The sequence below is a fragment of the Xylona heveae genome, assembly GCF_001619985.1.
Source record: "Xylona heveae TC161 unplaced genomic scaffold L228scaffold_3, whole genome shotgun sequence".
Taxonomy (NCBI): Eukaryota; Fungi; Ascomycota; class Xylonomycetes; order Xylonales; family Xylonaceae; genus Xylona; species Xylona heveae.
Genome location: NW_017264195.1, coordinates 1,532,848 through 1,552,100, shown reverse-complemented (window position 1 = coordinate 1,552,100; position 19,253 = coordinate 1,532,848). Strand labels below are relative to the sequence as shown.

The window sequence follows — 19,253 nt, the reverse complement described above, 5'->3', positions numbered from 1 at the left end:
TAGCAAAGGACGTGATCTATGCATGAGCTGGAATCACCAAAGACTTACAGAGAATAAGAATCTTGGTTGTTGATTGAGTTCTCATGGATGGCATAATATCGCGTCCACCTAGCCATTTCAAGTTCGGCCTCATCCTGGAAGCATTCCTCGGCAGTGAAAAGCCGCGCTGGGAGCACATCATACCAAACCCTATTCCCGTGTCTGAACGAGAGATATTCTTTGAACGTCTTGCAAGTATTGGCGAGGTCTACTACGCTGACTGCGGGTAGTTCAGATGCAATCTTAAAAAAAATCTCCACCGGCATATGCTTCAAAAAGCAGGCAGTAGCCGTGCCACCATCTTCGGAGGTGTCCATTATGGAATCCATATCTTCTATTTGAGGGGTTAGATAGTCAGATTCATTCAATCTCGGACATTCTTCGGCGTATTCCCCAAACGCAGCGAGCCACAGCTCACTGTCGAGGGACGGGAAAAGCAGATCCCTCGGGCAAAGGGCCATCATGGACAACGCTTGATCAGAAACGGTCTTTCCCGGTTCGTATGTGATGCCAAGAATGGGATGAAAGAAAGCGGCCAAACCAGCTGCTGGGGGATAGTTTTGTTCCAAGAAATAAAAGGATTGGAACTCACCGAGTATGATTCAATTCTTGCTCTTATTGAAGCACAGAAAAAATTCAATTTCCTGCGTCACTGTCTGTCATGATCTGCTCCAGGGGTCAATGATAGTGAAGCTGTCTACTCACCTCCACTCTTCACAAGAGCTAACGTGTATTGCAAAAATAGATATCCCGAGCGAGGTAATGTCGATAAACACGGAAGAGCAAGCAAAATAGGCAAAGTGAAGCAAAGCAAGAAACGTTGAAGCGATTTTCTAAGCCAACGATGTCCCTAGGCTGGGATGAATTGGGTCCCGGACTCGCTCTGAAGTCCAGGTATACCAGACGACGAAAAGGAAAAGCGCTGAAGATTGGAAGATAGAGAAGAAAACCAAGTTAAAGGCAAAAAGAAAATGCAAAGGCAAAAGCAGCAATCATTACGGAACCCGTGGACTCTCGAAGCTACGAAAGAGATGAGCACCCGAGAGCTAATAGCAGCAAAGAAGAGATGAAAGGATCGAAGAGGTTGTAGCCGAGTTGACGAATTTGAAGTGACGATGTATCTTATTCTTCAATTCCTTGAATGGTGGTATTGTTCCCTGTTTTCTGCGTCTTGCAGCTTCCTCCGCTTTCGGACTTTACATATTCATTCCTTCTGCCCTATTGTCTTACTCATCGTCAATAGAAATCCTGCTCAACATCCCCGCACGCATGTGCATCATGCGCTGTCGATGAATGTAACAATAGTAGTCACACGTCACATTGTCACATTATTGCATCGTCCTGTTATTCCCAGCGGCAGTGAGCTTTTTCCTCCTTTTTCTTATTGAAAAATATGGAGACGGCCGGCTTGCAGAAGAAAGAAAACCTATTCTTCCCTTGATATCTCGGGTCTCTTTATCCTGAATAAAACTGCCAGCCAAGGACCGTCTTTTCGGATTTCAGATATTGAGCAATATGTTACCTGTATAGTGCAATGCGCAACCTTGCTAAATCTATACATCCTTTCCATTGCTGCTCAGCGTTTAGTCAGTGAATTATTTTCTTATAGCCCCTATTTTCCTAGTCTCTCTTCCCCTTCCTAAAGAAAGAGATCTTTCTACTGCGTAAGATACTTCTTACACTTATATTCGTTGATTCGTAGTCCATAGTCCTACTCCCAAGTCCCAGCGTAGGTGGCCCAGGATATAATTCATTAAACCGTGAATGCACATGCACGTTTTTCCCTCAATGACTGCCTACATGATTGTGTGAATGAACAGAAATCTCTCTTTCACATGGTGAATATAGACCAACGGTATAGAACTGAAGTTCTAGACCCCACGTGGCTGTGCTAAATTTAACACGGCCTGTCCCCACATCACCCATCACCCACGTGGAAAATTCCCCTAGTCTTGATGATGAAACTCTAGTCTGCTCCTTTATCCCTGCACGCACGTGGCAGTTTGGTTTACAGCACTGTAGTATTTTCTTATTTCCGGGGACCGGGCATACGAGCCTTAATTTCGTCTTCCCAGGGAAGAGGGAATGTGTTTTTCTTTTCTCTGGGATTTTATTTATTGTTGCGATTTTCTTTTATTAAATACATACTCGATTGCCTCCCAGTTCCGCAAAAGCCATATTGATTGTTGATGGAAGAAAGTCATTGTCAATATACATGTATATCTTATTGAACTATTGAGCTATTGACGAGGCCAAAAATTCGACTACGAACGAGCTCGAATACGACGAGATTTCAAATTCTCGGGCTTTCGGGTTCTCGGGCTCTCGGAGTTCTCGGAGTTCTCGGACCCCTTGGGGGTCAGTATTTATCTTAATGAATCCCGTAGGCGACGGGCTCGTCTCGTGGTAGCTATTAGAAGAAGCTTGAGACTGGATATCTACGGTAGCTGGAGACACGCTAGACACGCCGGGGCTTGTATTGTCGTAGACTTCTAGTGTATCATGTCTCGATCTTTTCGATTTAATACCAGGCGATGCAGTGTGGCCGTGCGAGATTCTAGAGAGTGACAGTCTGAGACTACTATTTTGAAGCTTGTAAATGCAGTGAATATCTTTCGAGTTTCCAGGCTTCCATGATTATCTCACGCAGACTGAAAAAGGCCGCGTCAGCTTTCCCCGTGGGTTATTGAGGTTCAAAATCAAGGAAGGTGTGAAAATGTTGCATGTAGTGAAGTGAATATATATATGCAATGTGGCTGCAAGTTTACGAAAGTGACTGACGAGGCCCTGTGAGCTAGTGGCGGACAGGTCACAGGGTACAGCAGGATAGCGAGGCAGTTGATATAGTCGTTGCAGGCTTCAAAATTACCGGAAAGAAGAAGGGGGAGATGAAGTGGTTCGTGGGGGAGGATGCCTTGGGTTGGTAAGAACTTGAAGTGAATGAAGCCACGTCATGTAGCGGAGTGACTGGGTCCGAATATCGGAGACGTAAAATGGGGTGCCTCGTGATGAGAGTGAATTGAATAGGGATACGTCGCCTTGTTATGACGCATAGAATGGGCAATGGATAAAGCTCTGCGTGGAGCCAGATTCACTCCCCCGTAAAGCCTCGTGGTCAGTTTTCTGGCTTTGGTATTGACAGAAACTTTGTGACACGAAACTGGAATATTGGCAGTAATACCGCAAAGAGAGAGTAATATAGTGATATAGTATCTTCGAATCTGAGTGACCATAATTGTATAACATTAGCAGTCATTGATGACCAAGAAAATCGGGATAGTGATAATAAGGGTATCAGTGACTTCGACGCTCAAGACATCCCAAGTATCTAGTGGATGCGATCTACTTTAATGACCTTAGTCCAAGTCGGTCAATTTAGCTGAGAGGCAATACTCAAATGAATCATCAGAAGAATACTCATACTGCAAACTCAGGCCAGCAAATTCTTTACCCTCCGCACCTCTTCCCCATCAACGCTTACAATCTTGACTCCCTTACTTTCCAGCTCCTGACGCCGTTGACCCCATCCGTCCTGACTTGGGTCGACAGCTCGTGTTCCCTCCTCAAGGAGGTACGTAGTGAACCCATCTTCAGCGGAATCCAACGCAGAGTAACATACGCAGTAATCTGCAGCCAAACCTGCGACAAAGACATGCGTGATGCCATTTTCCTTGAGCACGGCAGTGAGGCCGCTACCTGCCATGGCTGGATTGCGAAAAGGCGTCCGGAAAGCAGAATACATTTCGACGCGGGAGTCTGTGCCCTTTTCAATGACGCGGTCGAGTCGAGAGGCGTCTAGTTCAGGCAGCAATTCAGCGCCGGGAGTGCCCTGGACGCAGTGAACGGGCCATAATTTCGTCGTCTCCGTCTCGTCTGGATTAGACGGATTGGCAATCGTCACGACTGAAGAAAAGGGGACGTTGTTGGGGGCGGAATGGTTCGAAGCAAATGAGACATGGTCGGCCGGGTGGAAATCTTTGGTTGCGATACGCAATATGAATGGTAGACGCAGAAGGTTGTTGATCACGGGGACAATGTCCCTGCCGCCGGTGACAGCAAGAGAACCGTTCTGGCCATATTAGTATCTCTTTATGATCAAGAAAAATAGCACAATAACATGAAATTTACGAGCCCGAAAAACAAAGAAGATACCAGTGTCGAGTACACCAAAACGATATTAGATAAAAGCTCAGTCACACGTCTCATAAGAGAGTCCGAGGCCGCCGCATTACAAGCACAAACCAAATATAAGAAACAGGAAAATACGTACTGGAGGACAAAAGTCTTCTTGCATATCAATCACGAGCAACGCCGGCTTGAACGTTTCGGATATTGATCCAGCACTCATCCTGAATCTTCCACAACTATCTCAGAAAACATTCGTCAGAAGCAAGCTTCAGTTATGTCAAAAACAAAATGACGACAAAGACACAGCTCCATTTTCATTCAAAACCTCGCAGTATCAATGAAGCCTTGAATGCATCGAGAAATAAAATAGTTCACAGCAACTTTACGTACCAAAATCACAATGGAAACGGAGGTCACACTGGCCTGCGCCGAATAGCAATGTACAAGCGATACCGGTTTCTATTTAATTAGAACAGACGCTGAGGCCAAGACGACCGGAACGAAGACTCTCCGTAGATGGAAAACACGTGCAATGAAAATGTGCGGCAATAAGCTATAGCTTGCGGTGCAGTATATCAGCGGAGCCGTGGGGTTACGCTATCTGTCCTACGTTAGGGCATCTTTGTTCTCCGCTTGATCGCGGCGCTAATACCCGTAGCGACCGCTTTTTGGAGCGGTTGGCTGCCACACTACCTCAAGATAGACCATTGCCACCGGCAGTTATCGTACAGGGAAGTAGGTATATAGTCGATCCCGTCAAATATATATAGATATATATATTTATAAAATAGTAAATCAGTTGAGAGAACCTTTTCTGTCGCTGAATCTATATGGAAGGTTCGTCAACGCTTATGACAAAGGCCACCAGCAGGATCACCAAGCCACCTCCGATACCATGGACCGGTAAGATGCCAAGATGCCAAGACAGGAAAGAACACACACGACATGAAAGCCCAAGCAACGTGGAAGGTACAAAAGCCACAACGCGGAGGCCAAGCTTTCTTTGCCCTTAGAATCAGTCCATGCGGGTGGACTCTGACATCATGCATAAAAATCTGGGGTAATCGCAATTGTCACTTAGGCCAAGCGATGGATATGGGCATTAAATGCTCAATGAATTAGGATGAAATTGGCATTCATATTTTCCGATATAGCAGATATAAAAAAAAATGTCTTCGATCGATATGAACAACCATCTTAGGTAATATTTATAAACCAATAGAATCGCTATGTCCGAACAAAAAGAAAGAAACAAGGGCTCTTCCCCTATGCAGCCTCTGTAAATGGAGAATCAAAGGTAGTCAAAAAAAAAAGGAGAAAGGAAAAAGGAAACTGAACGTCTAGAGGTATCCTGTCCCAACATGAAACTAAAATCAAAAAAGGAAGATTTTTCTCGCGCAAGAAATTTTACCGACCAAAGTACTTGAGTTCAATAGGCCGCATCGCACAATAGGTGACGAACGCAAAAGAAAAGCCCAAAATGGAGCCGATATCGCCACCGTACAAGGGATTGCCAGTATGCTTGGCAATGGGGCCAATGAACCAGACTTGGGCCATACCCATGACGGCACCAAGCACACCAAAAAGGAAGCCGGTTATAGCGGCGATACCGACAGGAAGTTTGCCGGGCTTATCATAATTTTCAGGAACGTATCCAGAGATACCTTTCTTGAAGAACCAGTGCTCGGGAAGCGAGATGCCTTCGTAAATGGCAAGCCAGTATCCCTAAAAACCAAGCACATTAGCAAAAAGAATTTTCTCCTTGGGCCACTATTTGGAAAGACTTACAATAAAGTTCATAAAGTTTTCCAGGACGGCTTCAAAGTGGTTGTAACCAGGAATGGAAATTGCAATGTAAACACCGGTAGCAATTAGGGTCCAAATAAAGCGAGGAACGCGCTGGGTCCAGCGAGCCATGACCTGCAAACTCAGACTGACAGAGTAGATATTCGGGCAATTGTTGGCGATAATGGACAGCGCCAGAATGACCAAACAAAACTCGCCAAAGCGTCCAAGACGGGGAACCAGGACCGCGCCCAAGAGGCCGCCAGTGCCAGCGGCTTTATATCCCACCATGTAAGGGTTGGTGTTCGGATCACCAGTGGTGGAGGCAGTGATGACGGCAGCACCCAACATTTCTGTAAAGAAAAGAGGGAACAAGACGCCAATCAGAGTGGACAAGAACACCTTGAGCCGATTTTGGGTTGGAGGTTGGTAGACTGTATAATCGGCAGCATAGCTGGTCCATCCGGTGGCAAAACCGTAGACGGTAGCACCAAAGGACAGAACGTTTCCGGCCTCGAATTTGCCCGTAGTCCAGGGAACATTGGAAAAGTCGCCCGAATGAGCAAATACACCGAGAACAATCAAGAAGATGATGAAGCAAGGAATCCAGCTCCAGAACTCATAAGTGTGGACAACCTTGTATCCAAAGAGGGTGATGAGAAAGGTAATGATAGCAATGATGATGATGCCGGCGTAGTCTGGTACGTCGGAGTTGACGGTATGGATCAACTCGGCGCCGACAATGACGTTGACAGCAGACCAACCCAAACATGCGAGCACGTTGAAGAAGGCAACTAAGGTTTAAAAGAGTCAGCGGCGGTGCCCTGTGTTCCAGCAAATATTAGGTGTTCGACGGGACGCATACTAATCTTGACACCATACCAGCCAAACCAGAATCGCGAAAGGACCATTTGACGCAAGCCAAAGACGGGTCCGAAGGTTGAAAAGTAGGCCACGGGCAAAGCTCCAATAATGTTGAAGAACAAAATGGTCAAAATGGAATCGACAAACCCGCAGCCAAAGAGCGCAGTGCCGAGGACACCAATGGCAAAAGAGCTAACCACCATGTTGGCAGCAAGCCACTATTAGGCAAAGGTTTAGCACAACTACATTCTCAACCCCGCAAGAAGGATGTTTTAAGGGTAACTTACCATGGAGCCGACGTTGAGAATGGAGGTGTCATTCCGCTCATCCTCTGGCACACGCTCGATACCACGTTGTTCAATCTTTAGCTTGCCAGCCAACCTCTGGACCTTGGCGTAGAAGCCATTGCCGTATTCAAAGCTCTCGCCTCTAACGGCACCTGGTGTGTCGGTATAGGTCTGCTTTTCGGACGAGGCGGCGCCGCCATTCTCAATGTCATAGTCGGGAACACCCATTTTCACAGGCCTTGCGATCAACAGACGCAAGCGTCCTTCGTACCCGTGTCACGCAGAGGTGAAAAAGGAATGTAGAGGGGTATGATATTGAAAAAGTGAACACAGGAGTCCAACGAATTTTGGCAGATGATTGAATCCCGGGAGCTCAAGTGCTTGCCTGGTCTCTGATAATTAAGGCGCGGGTCGTGGGTCGATAATATAGGTCTAGGACTGGCGTCCTTGTGGAGAGATTTGCCCAGCGAGTAATCTTGCAGGATAGCCAGGTAGGGCTTTCGGCCGGGTCCTACAGGACGTGTGTTGGTGGGTTGCTGATAAGCCAAGGATGAACTCCCTTTTTGCTGGAGAAATTATCTGGGAGACAGGCCTCGGGGCGGCGAGAGGATTGCAAAAAGCAATCGGTTAGGACCGTGAGCCTCTAGGGTTCGAGATCTTGCGGGTGGCAGCCCATGGGCAGGACAACCCTTCCAGGAAGGAGAGGATTCACAGGTGATAAGGCCGCACATGTCTCGCAAAATCTTTTTTTCTAGAAAATCTCCAGGGACCGGGGCCAGAGATGGTCGGCAATTGGCTGTGAGGTGACGCCAGAAAACACGAAAAAAGTATGTGGAGCGAAGAAGCAACGACTAATTCATCGGAACGAATGGACTAAGGTGACACTACTTGGGTAGGCGAGAGACTCTCACCGGCCGGTGGTAGAGATAAGAAATGCCACGGCATCCAATGACAAAGTGAAATGGTATTACGAGACGGGCCTTTTGCTGGATCAATAGCAGAGTCAACCTTCCACTTTAGTCGCCCCTCTCTGTTGGAGACGAAGCAGTTTGCCAACTTCTAGTCTCGAGCTTAGCCCCGCCCCAGGGCCAGGTTATCTTTCGGCCTTTATACTCAAAGCGGTACATGTACGTAGTCATTACTTGAAAGTATTGTATACTTTTTCAGTTGCCACGAGGTTCAAGTCGTTCTGCTATCGTGCCAATCATGTCGCGCCTTATGCCAGTCACACCACTCACATTTGTTGCTTATGAACCCTAGAGAGGAGGCACAAGGGTACTGAGTACTTTGATGTACGCTCTCGTTACCTCCAGCCTTCCCAAGACCTCAATAGTAAACGTCGACCCCTTTCATCGGTCATGACCGACATATGGCTGAGCGAGCCACACAAGCTCAAGGCATTGGTGTCCCCTAAACTCGATCTTTTTCGAACGGAGGTGGAATGTCAGCCCCCTAAACTGATCAGGAACCAAAATATGGGGAAGGCGTATGTTTAGGCCGGGAGGGAAGCTCACGGGCCCCAGCGCCTCTTTGGCTCTATTCCTAGTGACGCACCTGAGCTGCTTCCGGCCTAATTGGGCGCCGGCTTGCATCGTGAGAAATTATCACCAATTCCTCTTGTATCTCGATCAAAAACTGCCGGTGAAATAAATTATTACCAAATGGCACCATCAGTGAATAACGTTGACCTTAGGGCTCTGGCAGATTCCTGCAATAGACTCAACGAGAGCAATATCCTCGTCCACTCCGGCTGTGGTCCTACGAATCCATTGTGCTTGAAAATCAAATTGAAAACAAGCGATAGATGAATCTGATCTTCTTCTTGGATAGCAGCTTGCAAGACGAATCGGGCCGTAACTAGAACAGGAGAGACCAAAGCATATTGCCTGTTTCATGTTTCCCTCCATAATAATCAAGGGGAGACCTTATCTTCGGAGGCCGCCGCAGGGGCAGGCACCTGGCTCAGAGCAGAGCAGCTTATCAGCAAAGAGCCATGGCCCAGCTTAATCTAGAGAGGCCCGGATTCCAAGGCATCTGACTCGTGACTCCGGCATCCCCCACGGGTAAGAGCCCGTGCGATCAATTCAAAGCTTCGCCAGGTTCTGTAGCCGCGATGCATCTGTGGTTGGCCCTATCAAGAGCGCAGCCATTAAGCGCCGTCACACTTATCATATTAACATCAAAGTAGTAATCCTCATAACATCCACTCCCGCACAGCGGATGACTTAAGATCTAACCCGTCACATTCGTCATATCTTGCTTTACGTATTCCACGATGAGATAGTGCCACGGGTTGAGAGATCGGCGACCAAGAAGCACGGCCAATTTAGATGGTAAGAAAGCATGGAACTCGTCATGTCGGGCCGACGCGAGCCGTTGGACATTGAGCTGATAGCAATCTCGGATCTGTTCAACGGTGTCACATCCTTTTGCCAAACTCTGCCGAGCAAGAAAATAACAAGTTTCTTGAATTAAGATGGATATCACTATATCGCTGTACTGTTTCGAGCAGTGGGCTTTACCTGCCACGGCTGGACGGAAATACGTCGTTACTTTATTTGCGAAGGAAATGCCGCCAAAAAGAATTAATAAAAGGTATATGAACAATTCGTAAAAGCGTTGGTATAGCCCGAGACCACCCAAGATAATCTTCATGTATATGCTGCTTCCAAGACTCTGCAATAATTCTGTCGGATATTTATAGCACGATCGGTGTAAAGATCTTAAGAATCATCGGAAATTATCATCCTCATTGGCCTCATCCACGGCCTCTACTTGGCTAACAAGTTCCTGATGTTTTGTTAGAATACGAAGTTAAACAAAAATAAGAACGGAAAAAGAAATCTCTCAAGATACCTTTATTTGCTTGGCCACTTCGAACGCCAATGGTCGAAGCTTGTATCTGAATTCCTTTGTCACAGCCGGCTCCTGTTCCTGTTCCACATTCTCGGCCTGGGCCAGGGCGGTCATCAAGTCTGAGCGCCGACTGGACAAAATCTTGATGATCGGTCCCGCATTTTCACGCAAACTTTCATTTCCAGGCGAGTCCATGGCCTCATCTGTGGCGGAAACAATCTTGCCTATCATTGACGTGATGTTTTCAAGGTGATTTCTAATGGTTGACGGCCGGTCATCGGACTGAATACTGTCCACAAGACGTCGGATGGCTTCGACAAGAGGGTCCACTTCTTTGTCGAGGTAAAGCTAAGGAAGAGGGAGGTTAGCAGGTTGCATCGAAACAGCATTGGCCAATTGCTAGATGACAAACCTTTAGGTCATCGGTCCCGTTTGACTCGGAGTGTCGTTGTGATCCAAATCGCAATGGCGGGTTATGTGTTTTAGGAGTAGTTGTTCCATTGCCTCGCGAAGCTTGGCGACGAGGACTCCAGGCTTCCCGGCCTTGGACCCGAGACAAACTTTGAGAACTGTGGTGCGAGCTTGCACTGCTGTAACTTGAACCGCCGCTCACCCTTGAGTTTGCACCAGATGGATATCCTACGGATCCCGCCATCGGAGTGCTAGATTCTTCGTCGTCCTCAAGCTCATTCGCCGCGCTTGGTCTGATCTTCACTGCTCGAAGCAGATCAACGACAGCAGCGGTCAGATGTGAAACAGCAGCATCAAGCAGCGAGACGGGTGAAAGGCCACCGGCGGCTGAGAAATTTTTGGATGCAATGATCAGATTATTCGCTGTCGCAGAGACGCGAGCTTTAAGCTTGCTCCACTGTTGCACCGCCTCACCATTCGCTGTTGGAGCGCTCGATAGATCCTGTGTAATTCGTCGTACAGACAACACCACAATCTTCATATGATCCAGCACAGATGCGGGTGTATTTCCTCTTGCAGCTCGCAACAATTGATCAATGGCGATCTGAAACTTCGTGACGTGGACGTCTCGTACTAGACCGTCTGTCTCGACGAAGGCACTGTCGCGCGCATATTGGCTAACATCTTGAGGCTGAAGCGGTAAACCAATCGAAGAGGCGCGAAGGGTTCGAAGTTGAGTCTTGGTTCGTGCGTAGCGGTCTTTCCATTCCTCGACCTCTTGCTCTAGCGTCTTAATCTGGTGCACAAGGCTCTCCTCTCGCTCAAGTGACTGAGTACTGCGTTCTGAAATTGCCTTCATCTCCTCCAGAAACAGTGAAGCTTGCTGTCGGACCTCTTCTGTAACTTGTTCTTGTTCTGCTAAAGTCGTTTGTAATACGGTATGGTCCTTTTCCAGGTCTTCATGCCGGCTTTTCCAGACATTATCGGCGTCAGAGCTTCTGGCATTCTCAAGCTGCTCACGTAGACTGCTTTCGACATCTGTATGTTCTGTGCGAACCTTTTCCAATTCGGTTTTCAGCGATTCGTTTAAGCTTTGCGCGTCCGAGAGCCGATGCTCCAAATCTGAGCGAAGATCAGACCATTCCTTGCGTTCAATGTCGGTAGCCTGCAGACTAGATTAGAGCCAGATCAAAATCGTGGGATGAATTAGCAGCTGGGACGCACGCTGTCCCGATCACTGTAAAAGCTTTGAAGTCTACCTACTTCCTCTTCTTTTTCCCGCATGCGAAGCTTCAAATTGTCGACTTCCTCTTGAAGCTCGCCAATTTGGTGCTTGTAGTCCGAAACGAGCTTCTTATCAACCTGCTGCCCCGTTAGTGGACCGGAGGAAGATCCCTTTTTCCAATCATCAACGTACCTCGGCCTCCGTTGAGATTTTACTTTGCCTGCCGTTTACTGCACCTTCAATCTCAAAATGGTCGTCATCCTCTTCGTCTTCATCATCATCCTCAACGCCCGTTTGATCATCATCGTCCTCGATAAGTGTACTTTTATTAGGAATTATTGTATTACTTTGAAATGTCTTTGGCTGTGGCCGACCGTAGTCACTACTCGGGCTCTCTCCTGGAGTTGCCAACCCCGGGCTTGATGGTGGGCCAATAGATTCCGATCTGGGTGCGGCCCCTGAGCCATAGGTCACTTGTCCACCCGGGCCCATTCCTGGCATCCCTGGGCCACCGGGCCCTCTGTATGCCGGTCCCTTAGAGCCAGAACGAGAATCAGGTCTCGGGCCACCGTTTGGGGCTCCGTTGGGGCCTCCAATGCGAGAAGGTGGACCTCTGGTCGAAGAGGGGCTGTCGAGGTCGCCAACGGCAAACTTTGGAAACCGACGCTCTAGTTCATAAAAGACATCCGTAGCAAGATCCCTAAAGCGAGGCGGGGGCAACGTTGAGAGCTTCTGTCTAGCCTGGTTGCGTTTTGGGTGGAATTCGTCTTTTGGCTGCAAGAAGGCGGTAGCTGGTCTATCCGCAGGAGGATTTGCGGCACTTGCTGGCCAGCGGCCCCAACGGGGTTCCCTCCTCAGTAGCTCATCAAAAACGTCCGTACTCAATTCTTGAAATTGTACGGCTGAAAGTCTCAAGAGCTTGTCTCTCGCTCGGTTTGGTCTTGGGGCTGATTTCTCGTCGCGATTTTGCTCGAGATATTTGCGCAACACGATATAATGCTCAGAGAGAATTTCCTCCAAGGCGGCCTTTCGACGACTTCGTGTGCCCTCGCTCATCGTCGATAACCCGGTGCCTGTACTCGAGCGCGCAACGGAGCTCGGAGGAGATGGATGACTCTCGGGTGCTTGGCCTGGAGTAGGGGGGATATTTCCGAGTATCGGGCCGGCTGAGGAGCCAGGTAGTTGCGGCGGCGGGGTAACCACAGAGCCACCGTAGCTCTGTGGCAACGAAGGTGAATATGGAGGTTCTGCACCGTTGACAGATTGATATTTCGAGATGCCTGACCATTCACTGCCTGCCACAGAGACGGGTGAGAGTGTACGAGAGGGTCCATTCATGATGTATTGATTGGGCTACACCACTGCGGGTGAGGAGAGCCTTTCGGGTTTTTGAGGTAACAATGTACGTCAAGCCACAGCTTGTCGACAATCCAACTAAATTATGGTATAGGCTGCCAGTCTTAATTAGTCCCATTGTTCTTCAGAGAGAGGGAATGCCAAATCTGGACAAGAAATGACGAGATACCTTTGCTAATCGCCGCAGTTCCAAAATCATAAAAGGCCTCAGCAACAGCTTGCCGTAGAACTCCTTTGTTTTGTGGAGTATATAGAATTGATAGTCCCCAGGATTAAAGGGCTATTGTCAGAAACTGATCAAGAGGTTTGCAGGCGTGAATTCGAGTTCTTTGTTCGTTGCCAAAAGTTGAATCGTCAACGGGAAAGGTCCCCTCTTGCGGAATGGCGGGATGTTCGAGCACGGGTGGAGATAGTGCATCCAAAGCGGAGACGAAGAAATTATGGGGGAAAGAAAAATGTGGAGGTCGATCACACCTCGACCGACCTGGAGAAGTTTCAAAGCTTCAGGAATACGAAATGGTGTCTCTTTGAACCGACTTTCACGCTTCCTTTTTGCCCAAGGCGATTTCAACAGAACATTCCCGGGCAACGAATAGGGGAGATTTCCCAGGGTTCTCGATCATCCCCTGAGGGTACCAAAGTACCTGACAGGCTGAGCTCTGATGGGCTCGCTGCTGTTGACGCTTGGCCAGGGGTTATCCGGGTTAAGCGAGATCATACGGACAATGAAGCCTCTTGACTGGCTCACCTGCTCGGGACCGAACATGGGTTGGCAGGGTCCGATAAGGGAAGCGATGCTTACCTCAGGTAACCTAGGGCACCTGTTGCTACCCATACAGTACTGTATTTCAACGATGGTACACTTATTAAGCGCTCACAATTGGCCCCTCCGCACCAGAGACACCAACTATACGCTCACCGGCCACACCATGTCGTGATTGAATTGCTCATTTGACCGTATCACCTTGATTGACAGGCACTAAGATGATTGTTTGGTAGAATACTGTAGAGAAGCAGACAGTGTAGGACAATTGAGCTTCTCCGGTGGCAACGGCTCTGGGCTGAGATCTCTTCAATGATGCACGAGGGATATCGATGCATAAGTGTTCTCCTCCTTTCCTTCGTTCAAGACAAAATAGCCGTAGCCGCTCGTCCCAGGCGACCTAATCAGTGATCATCTTCCGAACGAGGGACACCTGACCCTAAAGCAGACTATGAGAGAGATTTGCTACAACATGTTTTTAAAAACGCCAGACGCCCGGACCGATGCATCCCAAGTCTGGACAGAGGGGAGCAAGCAAATCATTAATGCACCCGATAGAAAATAGGTATCTCAGAACCATGCTAACGTCCAGAGTGCAGGCATTTGCGGCCATCGTTCTTGCCAATCTCCGAGAATCTCGGGCACTCGTTCATCAAAGTTTGTGCGGCTCGCACCATTGCCTTCTTCCCATCCACTATCTCCGTGAATAATACGCTCCTCAGCAGCTGCACGATTCAGAGAATCTGCAAGATCCAGAATAGCCTTGCCACCGACCAGTGCTTCTTCGTGATTGTCTCTGATATCCACATTGAACACGTGCACCGGCCGGTTGAGAGGGGAGCCGCGGTTGAGAAGGTCATCGACGACAGCATCAAAGCATCTTTCCTCGCAAGTAATGACAATGTCAACCACTCCACCCTCTACGCCGATGCTGCCCCTGTCCTGCTGGTGATTCAGTCGAGGCACACCGATTCGCCAGTCCTGCCATCGTTCGGGCCCCCACTTGACACCTCGATTGCGCTCCAACATATTCAATAGCCCATTGGCCCGATACAAGCGCGGATCTTTGCCTTCCAATTCCTTGTACATGCTATCGTAGCTTGTTGTATTGAACGCGTATACGTTCGGTTGTGTGATGGTAGGGCCTGGTAGACGGACTAGCGAGCCTGTCCCAAATGACACGACCGGATAATGCGCTGCTGAAAGTCGCAAATGTGCCTCCATCGATCTACCGACGGCCTAGTTAGCTTATTTTCAACAAGCCTCCCGTCCTTGGGTATGAGGTTCGCCAAATATTTTCATGGAAAGGGAACTCTATCAATAGACCGAAGGCCAATAACCTAAGCACATTGTCGCTGATACCATACATACACGAAGTTGATACGGTGGAGTTCAAGGCAGGTAAACAGATGCTAGTTTGGAAAATTGGCACACGGTTCAAGGGGCATCTCAACAAGCAGCTTACTGAGCAGGAACCTAACACGCCATTCCATGAGCTTATGAGCTTACCTGTTCTGATTGCTTGCACAGACAGTGCAAAACTTCAGCTTGAAATTGTCTTGCCCGCTCGCATCAACAGGCTGGCTGCCATCAATGCGCGTGCCATCAACCCCTCCGTCGGATGATACAATTGGTGCAGGCCCTACAGGGGGCGGAGGGGGAGGCGGGTGAGTCGGGGTAGCAGTTCGAGAGCCAGCCCGAGTCAGCCTAGGGTCTGACGACATCACGATCACCCAACCAAGATGAAATTTACGATCAGTGAGAGGACTGGGATGATAAAAGGCACCTAGAGAGCGAAATCCATTAGCTCTAACGCCACAAACAGAAATCAGAAGCATCGGAAGATACTGAGATTAGGTTCAGGTATATAAAGTTGCGTATGTAATTTGTAGTGTCCTCATTCGTATATGACATAGGACAGCTCCAATAATGAGAATCATCATGCAAAGGGAAGAGCGAGCGGGAGAAGGTTCTAAGCTTACCATAAGATGCCAATATGGTCTCAAAAGTCACTTGCAATTATAGTCGTCCATACCTGTCCGACTTGAGCTGCTTGAGAACTCGAGAGAATCTATGGGCGATACAGAATGATTGATGAGATGAGGTTCAGATTCTCTCTCAGCGATGGTTTTGTTTCTACTCTGCCACGAGGCGAGCTCTAGCCGTTGATTACATAATCAGAACAAAGGAAATCGGAACAAGCCCTGTCGCTGGAAGAGCAATGAGAAGGGACAAGGGACGAGGGGACGAGCGAGCGACAACTGGCGAGGACCGAGCCAGGGGACAAGGGAGCGAGGAGAGGAAGGGTTTCTCAGTGAGCTTAAGCGACTGACGGAATGGCGCTAGAATGTATCCGGTAATCTCCTTCAGGGCAATCGTTGTAGGAAGGTACTGTGTGGTTCTTCACCTTTTTCGTCCCGCGCTGAGATGCATGAAAGATCGGAAAAAAGAAAAAGAAAACGATACTATGAGCTACTACTCCCACCTGAAACACTAGCTTTGCAGAAGGAGCAGGGTCCAGATCGCAGAATATGGAAAAAGTAGCTTTGATACCGGCAACTTCAAACCATGCACTGATAATGTCAGTGCACATGTGTAATTCCCACGGTTCAGAATGACTTTTTGATGTCACCTTCTCAACGTGCTTTGAGTCTTAAAATATTGGCTGACAGGATATTCTGGCTGTAACTGTTATCATAACGAGAGCGGAGGTAGAGTATAGGCCACTTGAATACGCTACTAATCCAATCCCGAATTGGTTACAAATCCACCTTTCTCTGATTGGCGGCCGACCTGGATGGAGCTTTCACAAATTGTAAATCCATGTGCCTGGCCCTTCTCTATACAATTGTTTCATTTTTGCTTTACGATGCGGATGAGCGGAAAGGTAGAAGTCATTTCGTGATGGCGCTGGTTGCAGTTATTTCCCCGATTGTGGACGTTCCTGGCAGATATAAGATGTCGACCCCTTTCTAAAAATAGCGGACCCGCCAGCGTTTACGAGCTCTCAAAGTTCACAAGGAACCACAGAGAGCAGCCCTCATGAACTTCCCGACGCATGCCTCACTTTGGGCGTAAGTTCGATTTGACGGATTATCCTTTAGCAGACCTTCTGCGACTCTTGTCTATCTCCTGGCCCGTTCATTCTATCCGCTCTAATCTTCCTCTCTGTGCCCCGTGCGGTAACTTACACTAGGGTGCTGCCCCAAATCGGCCTCCCGTCGAAGTCGGTGGGTCGCGTTCCCCTGGCGAGGGTGCGTTCTCCCCACCATCATCATCACCACTCTCAGTCGATACCTCGACCACTCTAAGCGCGGGGGTGCGTGTGGTCGAAGAGCATTATCTCCCACTCATTGTGGCAGCAGCAAATCAGTAGTTCTGGTATTCATTGATTGAATTTACCAGACCCTCTTCTCCCTCGACCGGGTTCTCTTCACTCTACACCCCTAACCAGTGCTCACAAGCACGTCGAATGTATTGTACAGCATAACCCGTTCAACCCGAATCCTTTTTGTTGCTTGGGCATACTACCAATACGAGCTGCTGCGCATCTCGATTGAAGACTGCTTCGCAAGCTTCCATCTTCCGGACAACCACTGGCCCAGGAAAAGGTTTACGCCGCCTTGGGGGCCTTGTGCACGATCCTTCGACATTGTGTTGGCATCCAACTCTGCACCCCAACTCCAATACCGCTCCTTTAGACCGCGTGTACGTTCAGTGACACCGGCAGCATTTCCATCCGCTCTCATTTTCTCAGTCTCTCCTTCACTTCGTCTGGCTGTGTCTGTACCATTCGAAAGGACCTTTTCTCCAACGTGGCCGGACCACTTCAGATAATATCTATTTGTTAACATTAACTCTTTTTTATATTGGTCGCCACTTCTCGCTCTGCTTCAACGCTGCGACACAAGAGGAGCTCTCGTCCACCATGACGGCCGTTCTATCACGGCGCTCCTCACCTTCGCCTCCTACAGCACCCGAATCCGCGAGACACGAATCGGCGCCTCCTAGCCATACAATGCTCCCGCCTCTGAATACAAATCCTCCGCCGAGACGTCCGAGCCCCAGTCCAGTGCGACAGTCTCCCACTCCGAGGGCACGTATGTCGACCTTTTCATCCCTTTCCGGCCCTCTCTATGACCTGTCCAGACCTGGGTCCCATGTTTTTCCTGCATTTCATTCGAGTCTGCCGTACGCCTTGGTCCGAGATTTTGCTTATCCATCAATACATCCCCTTCATTACGGCCCTCAGCCGGAAGAACTCTCTTCTGGTCAATCTACACCTATTGACGAACCGTATCGAAGGCTATCCGACCCAGCCCCGTCCTCATGGGACGATGCAAAGGGGAATTGGTCAACGGGTTCATGGGGAGACGAAAGCTATCCGGGAAGCGAACAGCTTCCAGCAACTTCTTTTCATGATGGGCCTCCATGGAGCGAAGACGAAGATCTCCATAGCCCTGTCGTTGTGAGCTCTCGGCATAGGAAACAGAAATCGTCCACAGACCACGGGGGACCTCGCGGAGAAGGTCATTTCGACGATGACGTGTATGGTTTGTATGCAGGAACACATAAAGACGGCAGTGAAACATACTACGTTCGCGAAGCAGACGAAGCTGCAGGTGGACCTGGCGGAGAATTCATCACGTATCCTCCGGAACAGTCATATGATTCGAGCTCTCATCGCATGTCAACAAAGAGAGATTCGCATTTTGCTGCCTTGCTCCCAAACCGTTCTTATTCTCACCCAGACCAGCTTGATGACGATATTTCCGAATCCGATGAGTCGCCCTTTATGTACCGTGATGACGATTCTCGATATTCGAAAGACTATCAGTTTACAATAGCTTCTCCTGACGAAGAGATGCATGGGAAGGCCGTTGCATTGTTTGACTTCACGCGGGAAAATGATAATGAGCTTCCCCTCGTTGAGGGCCAGGTGATATTGGTCTCCTATAGGCATGGGCAGGGATGGCTCGTCGCAGAAGATCCCAGATCTGGAGAGAGTGGCCTGGTTCCAGAGGAATACGTCCGTCTATTACGTGATATCGAAGGCGGGTGGAGTAGCTTAAATGGTGACTTTGATATGGAAGGGGACGCTATGAGCCCAATGGACCCTGAACCCCAGTCTACCAGCCCCCCACCCCAGAAGGAGCAGCATATTAGGGGCCATGTCGGCAATGACGGTAGTTCATATCAGCATCCTCCAACGGTGTCGACGTTTTCGACGTCCTCAAAAGATTTCAACCCTTACCCACCTCATCTCCTCGGCACCCAATCTGGGCAGACACCCCCCTTGATTGACCGAAATGGTTCCCATCATACGCCTGCGGGTTCAATCTCTGCAGAGGATTCTGGGTCGAGCCTCGATGATGCAATGAACGAAATGAACTTTTCACAGAGCCCGCCGGACGAGAGCGGCGCTGAAACTCCAACCGAAACCAAGCATTAGCTTCCATCAGTTTCGGTCTTGTGGCATGCGCATTAGGGTTGTTGCTCTGATCTTCAAGTGAAGTTGTACTGGGCCTCTTAAACTCTT

General features: G+C 48.8%; 6 protein-coding genes across 6 annotated transcripts; 2 read left to right on the top strand and 4 right to left on the bottom strand.

The window, feature by feature from the left end:
* Nucleotides 1-3,218: 3,218 nt before the first annotated feature.
* On the bottom strand, nucleotides 3,219-4,739 carry L228DRAFT_218825 (isochorismatase family protein). The gene is made up of 3 exons (XM_018330195.1): nucleotides 4,558-4,739; nucleotides 4,310-4,403; nucleotides 3,219-4,108 (listed from the first exon to the last, which is right to left on the bottom strand). Exons 2-3 carry the CDS (start codon nucleotides 4,385-4,387, stop codon nucleotides 3,470-3,472), a joined length of 717 nt encoding a protein of 238 aa, XP_018189972.1. The 5' UTR covers nucleotides 4,388-4,403; nucleotides 4,558-4,739; the 3' UTR covers nucleotides 3,219-3,469.
* Nucleotides 4,740-5,471: 732 nt separating this feature from the next.
* Nucleotides 5,472-7,504, bottom strand: L228DRAFT_96097 (purine-cytosine permease). The gene is made up of 4 exons (XM_018337013.1): nucleotides 7,104-7,504; nucleotides 6,818-7,034; nucleotides 5,956-6,746; nucleotides 5,472-5,892 (listed from the first exon to the last, which is right to left on the bottom strand). Exons 1-4 carry the CDS (start codon nucleotides 7,329-7,331, stop codon nucleotides 5,575-5,577), a joined length of 1,554 nt encoding a protein of 517 aa, XP_018189971.1. The 5' UTR covers nucleotides 7,332-7,504; the 3' UTR covers nucleotides 5,472-5,574.
* A 2,265-nt stretch (nucleotides 7,505-9,769) lies between these two features.
* Nucleotides 9,770-13,199, bottom strand: L228DRAFT_96047 (hypothetical protein). Its single transcript, XM_018337012.1, has 6 exons — nucleotides 13,121-13,199; nucleotides 11,788-13,046; nucleotides 11,595-11,732; nucleotides 10,372-11,535; nucleotides 9,960-10,307; nucleotides 9,770-9,893 (listed from the first exon to the last, which is right to left on the bottom strand). The coding sequence occupies exons 2-6, from the start codon at nucleotides 12,931-12,933 to the stop codon at nucleotides 9,834-9,836; spliced, it is 2,856 nt and encodes a 951-aa protein (XP_018189970.1). The 5' UTR covers nucleotides 12,934-13,046; nucleotides 13,121-13,199; the 3' UTR covers nucleotides 9,770-9,833.
* Nucleotides 13,200-13,556: 357 nt separating this feature from the next.
* L228DRAFT_96018 (hypothetical protein) lies at nucleotides 13,557-14,086 on the top strand. Its single transcript, XM_018337011.1, has one exon. The coding sequence runs from the start codon at nucleotides 13,614-13,616 to the stop codon at nucleotides 13,887-13,889; it is 276 nt and encodes a 91-aa protein (XP_018189969.1). The 5' UTR covers nucleotides 13,557-13,613; the 3' UTR covers nucleotides 13,890-14,086.
* L228DRAFT_96017 (RNA polymerase II subunit A C-terminal domain phosphatase SSU72) lies at nucleotides 14,087-15,834 on the bottom strand. Its single transcript, XM_018337010.1, has 3 exons — nucleotides 15,697-15,834; nucleotides 15,224-15,500; nucleotides 14,087-14,942 (listed from the first exon to the last, which is right to left on the bottom strand). The coding sequence occupies exons 2-3, from the start codon at nucleotides 15,436-15,438 to the stop codon at nucleotides 14,285-14,287; spliced, it is 873 nt and encodes a 290-aa protein (XP_018189968.1). The 5' UTR covers nucleotides 15,439-15,500; nucleotides 15,697-15,834; the 3' UTR covers nucleotides 14,087-14,284.
* A 1,808-nt stretch (nucleotides 15,835-17,642) lies between these two features.
* Nucleotides 17,643-19,166, top strand: L228DRAFT_237348 (hypothetical protein; the record flags this gene model as incomplete). The annotated part of the gene is made up of 1 exon (XM_018330924.1): nucleotides 17,643-19,166. The coding sequence occupies one exon, from the start codon at nucleotides 17,643-17,645 to the stop codon at nucleotides 19,164-19,166; it is 1,524 nt and encodes a 507-aa protein (XP_018189967.1).
* Nucleotides 19,167-19,253: the final 87 nt, after the last annotated feature.